The sequence below is a fragment of the Haliotis rufescens genome, unplaced genomic scaffold (assembly GCF_023055435.1).
Source record: "Haliotis rufescens isolate VD_foot unplaced genomic scaffold, xgHalRufe1.0.p SCAF_25, whole genome shotgun sequence".
Lineage (NCBI taxonomy): Eukaryota > Metazoa > Mollusca > Gastropoda > Lepetellida > Haliotidae > Haliotis > Haliotis rufescens.
In genome coordinates, this window is record NW_025963946.1 from 1084476 (window position 1) to 1097993 (window position 13518).

General features: G+C 41.3%; 1 protein-coding gene across 4 annotated transcripts in view; it reads right to left on the reverse strand.

Moving 5' to 3' along the window:
* Nucleotides 1-11832, reverse strand: part of LOC124141354 (zinc finger CCCH domain-containing protein 13-like) — a 44607-nt gene extending 32775 nt beyond the window's left edge. For 3 of the 4 annotated variants that reach the window (XR_007222840.1, XM_046509345.2, XM_046509343.2), the window contains exons 1-5: nucleotides 11632-11832; nucleotides 9566-9705; nucleotides 8359-8579; nucleotides 6574-6719; nucleotides 2559-2606 (exon numbers count right to left, since the gene is read on the reverse strand). Coding sequence is in view for 3 of the 4 variants with exons in the window: in XM_046509345.2 (XP_046365301.2) it covers nucleotides 2559-2606; nucleotides 6574-6719; nucleotides 8359-8579; nucleotides 9566-9705; nucleotides 11632-11757 (681 nt within the window). In the remaining variant the exon portion in view is untranslated. The remainder of the gene's footprint in view (nucleotides 1-2558; nucleotides 2607-6573; nucleotides 6720-8358; nucleotides 8580-9565; nucleotides 9706-11631) is intronic. The other variant, XM_046509347.2, reaches the window with a different exon arrangement.
* Between the last annotated feature and the right edge of the window lie 1686 nt (nucleotides 11833-13518).

The window sequence follows — 13518 nt, forward strand, 5'->3', positions numbered from 1 at the left end:
GCTGCATGGAACAGGGCCCTGTTATATGACTTGGTCTTACTGTCACAACTCCCAGAGTTACAACATTGCGCTAAGATGGCTGCATGGAACAGGGCCCTGTTATATGACTTGGTCTTACTGTAACAACTCCCAGAGTTACAACATTGCGCTAAGATGGCTGCATGGAACAGGGCCCTGTTTAATGACTTGGTCTTACTGTAACAACTCCCAGAGTTACAACATTGCGCTAAGATGGCTGCATGGAACGGGGCCTGTTTAATAACTTGGTCTTACTGTAACAACTCCCAGAGTTACAACATTGCGCTAAGATGGCTGCATGGAACAGGGCCCTGTTATATGACTTGGTCTTATTGTAACAACTCCCAGAGTTACAACATTGCGCTAAGATGGCTGCATGGAACAGGGCCCTGTTAAATGACTTGGTCTTACTGTAACAACTCCCAGAGTTACAACATTGCGCTAAGATGGCTGCATGGAACTGGGCCCTGTTAAATGACTTGGTCTTACTGTAACAACTCCCAGAGTTACAACATTGCGCTAAGATGGCTGCATGGAACAGGGCCCTGTTTAATGACTTGGTCTTACTGTAACAACTCCCAGAGTTACAACATTGCGCTAAGATGGCTGCATGGAACGGGGCCTGTTTAATAACTTGGTCTTACTGTAACAACTCCCAGAGTTACAACATTGCGCTAAGATGGCTGCATGGAACAGGGCCCTGTTATATGACTTGGTCTTACTGTCACAACTCCCAGAGTTACAACATTGCGCTAAGATGGCTGCATGGAACAGGGCCCTGTTATATGACTTGGTCTTACTGTAACAACTCCCAGAGTTACAACATTGCGCTAAGATGGCTGCATGGAACAGGGCCCTGTTTAATGACTTGGTCTTACTGTAACAACTCCCAGAGTTACAACATTGCGCTAAGATGGCTGCATGGAACGGGGCCTGTTTAATAACTTGGTCTTACTGTAACAACTCCCAGAGTTACAACATTGCGCTAAGATGGCTGCATGGAACAGGGCCCTGTTAAATGACTTGGTCTTACTGTAACAACTCCCAGAGTTACAACATTGCGCTAAGATGGCTGCATGGAACAGGGCCCTGTTAAATGACTTGGTCTTACTGTAACAACTCCCTGAGTTACAACATTGCGCTAAGATGGCTGCATGGAACAGGGCCCTGTTAAATGACTTGGTCTTATTGTAACAACTCCCTGAGTTACAACATTGCGCTAAGATGGCTGCATGGAACGGGGCCTGTTTAATAACTTGGTCTTACTGTAACAACTCCCAGAGTTACAACATTGCGCTAAGATGGCTGCATGGAACGGGGCCTGTTTAATAACTTGGTCTTATTGTAACAACTCCCAGAGTTACAACATTGCGCTAAGATGGCTGCATGGAACTTGGTCTTACTGTAACAACTCCCAGAGTTACAACATTGCGCTAAGATGGCTGCATGGAACGGGGCCTGTTTAATAACTTGGTCTTACTGTAACAACTCCCAGAGTTACAACATTGCGCTAAGATGGCTGCATGGAACAGGGCCCTGTTATATGACTTGGTCTTACTGTAACAACTCCCAGAGTTACAACATTGCGCTAAGATGGCTGCATGGAACAGGGTCCTGTTAAATGACTTGGTCTTACTGTAACAGCTCCCAGAGTTACAACATTGCGCTAAGATGGCTGCATGGAACAGGGCCCTGTTAAATGACTTGGTCTTACTGTAACAACTCCCAGAGTTACAACATTGCGCTAAGATGGCTGCATGGAACTGGGCCCTGTTAAATGACTTGGTCTTATTGTAACAACTCCCAGAGTTACAACATTGCGCTAAGATGGCTGCATGGAACGGGGCCTGTTTAATAACTTGGTCTTACTGTAACAACTCCCAGAGTTACAACATTGCGCTAAGATGGCTGCATGGAACGGGGCCTGTTTAATAACTTGGTCTTATTGTAACAACTCCCAGAGTTACAACATTGCGCTAAGATGGCTGCATGGAACTTGGTCTTACTGTAACAACTCCCAGAGTTACAACATTGCGCTAAGATGGCTGCATGGAACGGGGCCTGTTTAATAACTTGGTCTTATTGTAACAACTCCCAGAGTTACAACATTGCGCTAAGATGGCTGCATGGAACGGGGCCTGTTTAATAACTTGGTCTTACTGTAACAGCTCCCAGAGTTACAACATTGCGCTAAGATGGCTGCATGGAATGGGGTCCTGTTTAATGACTTGGTCTTATTGTAACAACTCCCAGAGTTACAACATTGCGCTAAGATGGCCTCGTGGAACAGGGTTTTGTATTATGGCTTGGTCTTAGCGTTACAACTCCCATCCTTCACCAGGGGGTCTGTGAAAGAAGATAGCTGACACTTATCACGTCCACTGCACTACCTTAATGGTAACATGTGGAATCCAAAGCATGTGACAGGAACATGCTTCTCCAAGTCTCAGTTTATTTGGGTAGAGCTGCATGGCAACACTACTTCACAGACAAGTAAAAAGGAACAGGAAGAAGAGTAAAACATTAAATCTAAAACTTACTTTTGTAGGTTGCGGTCTGTTCTTCTTAAGGGTAAAACTCACAGATTCCTAAATCAAATGAAAGACAATGTAGCTCACATGTTTTGTATTTGATCCCTCTGAATGTTACATTGTCAAGCTAATTCCCGATATCACAATTAAGACAACAAACTGTTTTCATAACATGATTTGTAACTTTAACGATTAAATATTTAAATATTGCAGGCATGTGGTTGAAGAAAGAAAGAGGGACTGGAAAGACTTGTTTTCTTTGCTGTGCATCTCCTAAAGATGTGTGGTCGATATCAACACATCAAAATCGAAAGATCAAAAAGACGGAATTCCGGCTTTAAATGGATATATCACAAAGCTGTTATTGTGATAGCTTTTTTATTCAGATAGCTTTTTTATTCAGACATTCAAACCAATATAACTGTCAAAACATTTTCCATGTTTAAAACTAACCAGCAAACTTATCTGTATTCCATATTTTTGTGAAATTCTCTTCACAACATAGCTACTAACAGGACCAACATGATTAAGGCAGCGATTTTGTATTTGAAATGTGACTTTTTCCGCAAAGTGAATGGGGAGTGAGTGAGTTGGGTTTAACACCGCTTTTAACATTATTCCAGTTATATCGCGGCATGTCAGCTAAATGTGGGAGGAAAGCACGAAGTGATGCAGGTCTAAGACAGTTACCAGTTCAGTGAAACCCACAAGCACGGGTATGGTGCTGACAAACCTAGAAACATAACCGGGGTGAACCGGGATTCGAACCCACAATCATAAATTTCTGGCCTGCCCAAGGGATGCAACTCTGCACAGCGAATCGCGGCGCCTTAGATGACTGGGGGACTAGTGCCCCCCAAAGTGAATAGGAAGTGTTTGGTGAAGAATCCAAACAATAGAAATAATATACCAAGGCAATGTCTGATTTCTTTATATTTGTAGCATGTGTTACCCATCTGACAAAATTAACTTACCTGATTCCTGAATGTTTATATCCTGTATTTAGTACCTAACCTACACTGATCCTATTTTCATTTGAATACTGTCCCCCTAATGTCTGTCAGTCCCAACTTTCAACCAATAAAAAAACATATGAAAATAACCTGGTTAAAATCTTTCAACATCATGATTTTATAAGTATAATAAGATTTATAAGGTACTTTATTTGCCGGTCCACAGAGACTGGCAGTCACACGAATTACCGGTCCAAGCCTAATATATTTGTGCCAGTACAATTCTGGTAATTACCAGTAAACGGGAACAATGTGTTAATTTGTTTGTTGTTTAACACCTCACTCAGTAATATTCCATCCATATGATGGGGGTCTGAAAACAATAAAGTCTGGACCAGACAATCCAGTTATTGACATCCTGAGTATCGATCCATGCAATTGGGATACCATGACATGCATCAACCAAATAAGCGAGCCTGACCACCCGATCATGTTAGTCGCCTTTTACGACAAGCATAGTCACTTTTTCTTTGTCTTCCAGATGCTGTTAGGAGTTGTCATAAATACATCCATTTAGTCTTCCATCTAGTGCAGTGTGTAATATAGAATGGCAGATTTGAACTACAAAAACCCTACAATTGACTTTCAACACCAAGTAAATACACTTCAGTCGCTAAACATTAAAGTAGGGGAAAACACAAGAATGTGTGACAAAAGAAGCCATGGAACTCCCGACTTCAGGAATGCACATGCACACAATTGAAACATTATCAATATCTATACTATGACTATGGATCAAATCTGCCAGACAGGAAAAATATTCTTGCTACGACTGTCGTGAGTGAGTGAGTTGGGTTTAACGCTGCTTTTAACAGTATTCCAGTTACCTCATGGCGTGTAAGCTTAATGTGGAAGGAAAGCCCGAAGTGATGCAGGTCTCGGACGTTTACCACTTTGGTGAAACCAACGAGCACGGGTATGGTGCTGACAAACCTAGAAACATAATCTGGGCGAACTGGGATTCAAACCCACAATCATAGGTTTCTGGCATGCCCAAGGGACGCAACTCTGCATACGAATTACGGCGCCTTAGACGACTTGGCCATCCATGCCTCCAGACAAATTGTGAGAGAAAAGTGCTTAGATATATACATAACTACATTGCCAACAGTGTTGACATGCCTGAATCAAAGAAAGCACTTAAATAGATCTCCTTATTGACAACTACAAGTGTACTCCCTGAACAGCCAGCCATCTGCACATATAAAATTTATAAAATAGACTCCTTACAATCCTGCTTTCGACACTGGCTTAACTCTTATTTGACAGATGAATTGGGAGGTCCTTAACTTTATTTGAGCAGTGTATGAACAAACATGGCTCAACATGCAAACTAACGCCAGGGGACTTTTGTCTGTGATGACAGAAACTGAAAAACTCATGTAGACACTTAGACACCTGCATTAGACAAGTCTGATGTAATGATGCATTGTACACATCCTATCTTGGTTTGTTTGTTGTTTAACGCTGCACTCAGCAATCTTCCAGCTATATGACGGCGGTGTGTAAATAATCGAGTCTGAGGTGATTGATATCATGAGCATCGATCCACGCAATTGGGGTCGATGACATGCTTCAACCAAGTCAGCGAGACTGACCACCCGATCCCTTTAGTTGCCTCTTACGACAAGCATAGTCGCCTTTTACAGCAAGCATGGGTTGCTGAAGACCTATTCCACCCCGGATCTTCATGGGTCACATCCCATCTATAATCCTCAACATCAAGTTGTCACTACTGGTTTGTATACACTATATATTTCCTCTAGTCTGTCATACAGACCCTGAAACCAGTCCATGAAAGTCTATAATGTCCAGCAAGTCTAGATTGCTGCAGTATCAGAAAGAAAGTCTCTTGGCTCCTTTTTATTATGTTTCATAACTATAATTTAACAACTGTCTTAATCTGTAAACATGTTAAAATATGTTCATTTCAGAGATTAGGTGTTGGTCTAATTTTCCTCCATCACCAGACTACGTATACGACTTACAGTGGTAGCGATTCAATTCTAAAGAAAAGAAGTCTTTTAATTACCAACGAACTACAGTAAACTATGGTTGTAATGAACTCAAACGGACCGCTAATTTTAGTTCGTTATAACCGTAGTTCAATATAAGCATATGTACAGCATATATATATCAAATACGTTTGTTATACCCGTCAGTTCTTTATAAGTGTGTTCGTTATAAACGTAGTTTACCACATGTTTACTGTATGTAAACTCAGCTTTCATTGGTCTATGGTTTTCCTTTCGTTTGAATCAGGCCATGTCATTGTTTGTTGGTTAGAAACAGTAAGCGAGTATGGTTTTACGTCACTTTAAGAAATATTCCAGCAATATCATGGCGGGGGACACCAAAAATGGGCTTCACACATTGTACCCATGTCTGGAATCAAACCCGGGTCTCAGCTGTATGACAACGGCCTGTAAATAATGAAGTCTGGACCAGACAATCTAGTGATCAGTATTGTGGGCAATGATCCTGTCAGTGTAAGGTGACACGCAATCAAGCAAGTCACTGAGCCTGACCACCGATCCTTGTGGTCCCCAGGGTGCTACTGCTGGGGACCTACCCTAGTAGGGAATCCCCAGGGGGTGAACCTCAGGGAAACAGAGTTGGGGATGATATTCAGACATACCAGAGAGGTACTGGATCTCACCCAAAACAGTTGGGACCAATCACTTTTGAACAGACAACAATGGAAGATTTTGACAAATAGGACTATACATGAAAACAAGCAACAAAAAAGTCATTCACTCTTACATTACCCATCTACATAAGTTCTAAAAAAAGAAAGAACGTACGGTATGGGCAAACTGATACTAGTTTTAGGTAGGCCCAAGTGTTTGAAACAAATATCCAATGTTTGTGATTGGGAGTGATATATGTCTTAGAAGTCCTTACTGGGATAAGCATGGTCAACTTACGTCCTGAGCATTACCATGAATAACTGTTGTAACAATAGTAACAGTGCCCTGTGTTTGGACACGAGATGATTCAGTAATGCTTACCCTGGCTATTTTCTCTTTGGAGGGCACCTTCTTTTCGATGGTGATATTTTCCCTCTCTTCTCCCTCGGATGCTGCTAACTGGCTCAGTGCTCGCTGAATCTCTTGACGTTTCTTTTCAAGTTCCAGTTCTTTCTTGTAATCTAATACTGAAAACAAATAAAACACACAAAGGGTTATTACACGAGCATGTGTGTCATACTGATTTTACGAAACGAGTGTCAGAATTCTTGTATTTCCCGAGCGAGAGGGATTTTCGTAAAATCAGTAGGACACACATGTGTGTAATAATTTCTTTATTACCCATTATTTCTTAATCCTTTGGAGCTCCCCTTAATCCTTTGGAGCTCCCCTTCAGAAAAATGCATTGATCACCAACGCTGTCCTAGAAAACCACAATTTGTGGAGTGACGTAAACAATGTTCAGCTTTAATGTCATTTCTAGTGTGACATCCTTCCGACCTAACATGACAATAAGAATGATGTTAACAATGCCGTCCAGATGACGTAAACAATACAAGGGTGTGCAAGAAGTGATATTGGCACTAGTGCACTTACAATTTTTATGAACTCGGTTATTTCTACCCCTATGGATAATAAATATTTTTCATAAACTGTGTGGCTAACAGCGATGTTAACTAACAGAGGCTCTTAGAGTGTCTGACCACCAGACATATTGTCTGAAACAATGCTAGCCTTTTGACCAACACTTGACCCATGCACTAGCACAGATTTGTTTTGAGACTGATTAAAAAACAAGTAACAATTGAACCCAATACTGTCACAAACGAGAGACAGTTTGTGCTAAGTTAGAGATAGGAGCGATGACATCACTTCTAAAACGAAGCTTTGGTGGCAAATGGTTCATGTCAATACAGAATTTAGGTACATTGGAAAATCAAAGATGACTGAGTGAGTTTAATGAATCCAAATTTACTACCCGGGTACCCAACCCCCTATTACCCGACCCTACTTGGTACCCACTGTAGGTCTCAAGAGTTGGGAACACAATGTCTAATTGGGAATAGTTTAACTGTAGCCCTGGCAAAAACTGTTTAGATACATGTAAGAAACCAGAGACCATATAATAGATACATGGTCTCTTATGAAACAATCAAGTCATGCGTACACTGAAGTTGACTGAAGCTATATCTTTACTCAAACATAAGTCAAAAGGAATGTGTGCATCATCATAAAGAAATGGGAACATTAGCGACTTGTAGTGTAACCACTGAGCTCTAGTGAGTTTTTGTCATTAAACAATATGTCACGTGACTAACCATGGGTCTGGGTAGTAAGGGGTACCTGGGTTCTACTCAGGACCCACCCGACCCGAGTAACCGAGCTACCCGTCCCAGCCCTACCACTTTGAACATTTTGCTTGCTTGTTGTTTCACGCCACATTCAGCAATATTCCAGGTATATGATGGCGGTCTGTAAATAATCGAAAAACCTAGAAATATAATCAAATGGACCCAGGATTTGAACCCATGACCATAGGTTTCTGCCACACAACAGAGGGATGCAACTCTGCACAAAGGCTGGTTGGTTTGTTGTTTAACACAGCAATATTCCAGCTATATGACGGCGGTCTGTAAATAATCGATTCTGGACCAGACAATCCAGTGATTAATATCACGAGCATCGATCCACGCAATTGGGATCGATGTCATGCATCAACCAAGTCAGAGAGCCTGACCAACCGATCCTGTTAGTCGCCTTAGATAACAGCACCACCCGTGTCACTTGAGCATGGTAACCCATGAGAATATGTAGAACAGATCTAACCTTCAGCGTCCCAGTTGTCGGAGTTTTCAGAATCCTCGTCTCCGCTATCTCCACCAGTTGTATTTTTAACAACAACCGTAGATTTGATTTTGGTTTCTTTATCGTGCCGTGACCTTGACCCTGACCTGGATTCAGGTGACACGGAACCCTCTGGGTGATGTCTTTCTGTGCTGCCTTTAACTTTTAGTCGCAAATCTTCTGCTCCGTCGTCGTCGCTACGACTGGAAAAAAGAAAAGACTTTTTGCTGCAAACCATTCTTCTGTTTGAAACGAAAATGTTAACACAACAGTCTAATAATAGGCACCAAAAGGCTTTGCAGTTCATCTAACTAGGGACTGGTCATAAATTATAGAGGCGAGGGGGTCATCATGATTGGTGTTAGTACTGTGCAATACTTTGCTGGCATTGCCTAATTGTGTATCAGTTTTCACGGTCCCCCAAAATACATGCAACATTTTAGCATCACTTTCCCCATACCAAATTACCTTAAATATGTTTAAAGATAGTTTAATAGTTGTTATAAAATCAGAATCTTTCTCCAATTATATCAGAAGCATGTCACCATTTTCTGGGTTACAGATTTTTGCTACATTAGGCATGAAGTTGTTTGAGTTGATAGGTTTAGTGGGAAAAATAAATAGTAATACTATTTCAAGTGCAGGGAGTTTCACGCCTGGGAACACATGGAGATTGTCTTGTTCGCTGACAGGAGGACTGCAGTGGCCAGAGATTACAACATTTTTAAATGATTCCCCATGTTAATGGTTAGTTTAAGTTTTCATGATTTTTGTGGTTGAATATTTTGTATTTTTGTTATAAAAAGAAGTCGGCAAAAAATATAAATATAAATTGTTGTTTTATCTTAATTTCTTTCAGCTCTGGTTTGTTGAATCTGCAAACCCCAAAAGTGTAAAAATGGCTGCCCATGGCCAATGTTCTGAATAGCAACCAGCATTCCTAGTGAACATATGCAGCTAGTTTGTCCCATGAACATATCTGTGACGGGTGTGACTTTTAAAGCAATACTCCAAATGGATGAGTCAGAATGGTTTTACGTCGCTTTTAGCAATATTCCAGTGTGAAATCGAACCCGGGTCTTCGGCGTGACGAGCGAACGCTTTAACCACTAGGCTACCCGACCGCTCCCCAAATGGATGATGTCAAAGGGGATGTGTATAATGAGTGACAGAACAGTCCAAGTCTTACTTCTTTGTTGGTCTCTTGGCTATAAAGGGACCATGCTGAAACTTGCACTTGGCACCAAATGGACAATTTCCTGTGAGTAGCCAGTGTCGACACTTATCAAGGTATAAACTTTGACTCTGGCTCTTAGACTTTTCACCTCTCTGAAAACCAAGATATTGATAAAGGTATTGCTAAAAATGCTTATGAATATTAGTTTGTGATTCAGTGAAAATGTGTTAACTAACCACAAAACTAGTGTCTTGAAATGTGTTTGTATTGATCGCAAATAGTCATGGACATTGTCAAACTGTACAATGAGGTTGTGGAAAAAATATTTGTGAAACGTCATCCATCAGCATTAGGAACTTGCACTAGTCCTGCTGTCCTTGCCAAACTGCCCAACAGTTAAGGTATCATAAGGACTAGTAGAAATTTGCTCTTTTTTATGGGCTTTGCTATATGTTATCATTATAAGGACTAGTGGACTGAAACTGTTAGTTTCTATTGCTGATCCATCTGTCTATTATACTGGTATTCTGAAAGAAAATCAGATGGCAACTGCATCTAGGGATTGAGTTGTCAGATGTCATGGAAAAATTGCAATAGCAACTGACTTTATTCCTGTGTCGGGGCCTGGTTAGCAGTGCTTCAGTTTGCTAGGAGGACTGAGTCCAGGAACATATCTAAAATAGTTCCACGACACAACAGCTCACCAAACAGTTCATAATGTCGACTGACAGTCACTTAAATAGTTTGGAGTCTTCAGTACTTCAGTACTTATGACACTAAACTAACACTAAAATCTTATGATTTGGAGAAACATACATGATGATACATGGTCAGCTTCTTTCGTCTGACTAGTTTAAGGATGTTCAGGGGAGAATATGAGAGTATGTCAACACCATATCTTTGGTGTATGAATCAAAGATGGCTACCAGTCAGCCATATTGAAATTTCAATTTTGATGCCTTGAACAAAGGTAAACCATCTTATATATATAACAAGCATCACACAAAAACATTCAGCTGAATCCATTCATGCTTCAAGCGAACAATATGATAGTGCAGTGGAACTCCCTCAAACTATGGGAATAAGAAAACCTATCATCGCCTTATTTTCAAACTCATGTTGGCAGATAGACTTAAAGAAGATGCCGCCAAGCAAAGGATAGACATACGTATGCAACATCGTGGACAACTATTCAAGAGTAGCTGTTGGAAAAGCTACCAAGACTAAAACAGCAAAGTAAATAGCTTCGGTTGGACTTCACTTCATCTATATTTTTGGTGCTCCACGTACTTTACAGTACGATAATGGACAAGAGTTTATAATTAGCCAAACTGGTGAACCAGCGAAGCCCGTTCGAAACCCCCACAGAGCTAATTGGATCTGAAAAAGTGCACCCGGTAAACAGCGGTAGAAACTAACAGTTTCAGTCCACTAGTCATTATAATGATAGCATATAGCAAAACCATTAAAAATGGCAAAATTCTACTAGTCCTTAGGATACCTTTACTATTGGGCAGTTTGGAAAGGGCTATAGGATTAGCTATAGTGCCAATTTCTAACCCTGGTAAAGTGTACTATGATCCTTGCTAAACCGCCCAATAGTTAAGGCATCATAAGGATTAGGCTGATGCTCATGATGATTATTCTACACACAGGCCTACAATTCGCTAATTAGTAATTACCATGATTACCTTCAGATTGCGACAATGATTCAGTTGCAATCAAAATATATGCACTGAAACTGTGCATCAGTGCCCTTGTTTCTCTATTCAGGTAGTTTTATATTATAGGTTCCCAAAACCTAAGAGTCGCTAAAAGTAAACATTGCTGAGTGAGACTGAGAGAGAGTGATGATGACTAAGATGACAGAGAAGGTGTAATCTACATAAAGAAAGCGCAAAAACTAAAGGTCGAGGGTGCAATTAGCGAGTGCTCTGATCTCAACTCGCATCTATACAGCAATTTCTGCTTCATTGTCGTAAAAGTAATTCAGTTATGGGAGATGGGAGATGAAAGCGGTATCGTTGGTCTTTCGTTTTGAAAACAGAGGTCGGGTTGGTTTGTCCGGTATCACTTGCCTCCTCATATTTTCTCTGTCCACCACCTGGTCCCAGTCTTTCAAAGACGCTGGGCTTCCTCTTTTCTGATTCCTCTGAGACAGGCTTCCCGGTATCAACTGTCACCCTCCTCCTGGGTTTGCTCATCTTCCGAATGATCACAATTTACTTGTGCTGTGAATGGTAGCCATTTTGCTTTAGGAGGGGAGGCAACTCTGAATCCTTTTCGTATCTAACCCTCGCTAAAAACAAGTGTCTACATTAGGCTAAAATAAATAATAGTCTTGGTTACATGGCACCACCTGCATCATCATTAAGTCTGCCGCACATTTTTTTCCATTTTCCAAAAAATATAAAAATCCTAAGACTTAAAAACAATACAACAAAAATATAAAAATGGAAACAAAAACGAAATGTGCAATGAACTTTATGATGATGTCGGCAGTACCTGAGAACTAAGACTATTATTTTTTTTAACCTTAGCTGTTGAACACACATTGTCAAACGTTCTGATGATGTTAATGAAACTGAATGTCTCTCTGTTTTTGTTGTTGTTTAACGCCGCACTCAGAAATATTCCAGCTATATGACGGTGGTCTGTACATAATTGAGTCTGGACCAGACAATCCAGTCGTTGACATCATGGGCATCGGTCCACGCAATTGGGATACTTAGACTAAAGCTTATATAATTTTGAAAGAAAGACACCTTAATTAAAAAAAAAGCCCTGTTTGGTTACTGAACTTGAGGAAAATCTAGATCTAGACTTGCTTCATTTAGGATTCTTGCATTATAGAAAGAACTGGGCGGAAGGTAAGATACACTGTGGTTCAGGAGAGACCATAACCTATTTTATGGTCTCTGCTTTCTGGGACTGTGACACAGACTATTGGGAAAAGCAATAGATGGGGAGCTTTATTCCAGCTGCATTTTTCCTGGCTAATGTCGACTTCCTGTTAGTAATTTCGGCAATTTCAATGGTCGGTCAAAGTTCGCGAAAGGTCGTTCTGACGTGACCTATAATGGGATGTCCTCATCGGTAGCGAGAACTTGTATCCGATTTTTATGAGATTGAGGTAAGCTAGGCATTGATTAATCCTGTTTTGTTTATTTAAAGCAGTAATTGTTTATTGTTAAGTATATTTATCTCTTACTTACTTACTTACTTTGGAGATTTAACGTGCGCTTTCCGACTGATGCGTATTTCGCACACGGGTATATTTATCTCTGCAGCCGTTGAAATATATATGCAGCTACTCGCCGACTCGTCTCGCGTCAAAACACGGGCTGTGTACTAGCGGGCAGATGACCACGGAGTACGCTGATCACTGTGTCGGATTAACGAGACTGCTTGATTTCAGCAATTCGTTGGAAATTAGGTATGTCGGAGTCGGAGTGCGAGACTGTCGGATTAACGGGTCTAAATAGCACTGATTAAATCGGGGTTCCCATCATCTGTGTCGGATAAAGCCGACCCCCCCCCCCCCCCCCCCCCCCCCACACACACACACAAACACCACCACCACCATACACACACGTAGGGATTCGAACCCGGAATAACCCCCAACCCCGCCTCTGCGGCGACACCCACGGGTAGCCATGTGGTTAAAGCGTTCGCTCGACACGCCGAAGCCCCGGGTTCGATTCTCCTCTGGTGTTCCCCCGCCGTGATATTGTATATCGCTATGGGCGGCGTAAAACTATACTCATTCACATCTCGGCGATTTGAACTCTTCTAAAGCACTTTCTCAGGACTAATGACTGTCAATCGTGGCCAGCATCAAAATAGTGATTTATACAGATCCGCAAACTGCAGCTTATAACAGGCTTTGGATAATTAAACCAATACGTATACAATCTCCTAGCCCGAAAGACTTGGGTACAGCGTAGTTGTTGACAGAGAATGAA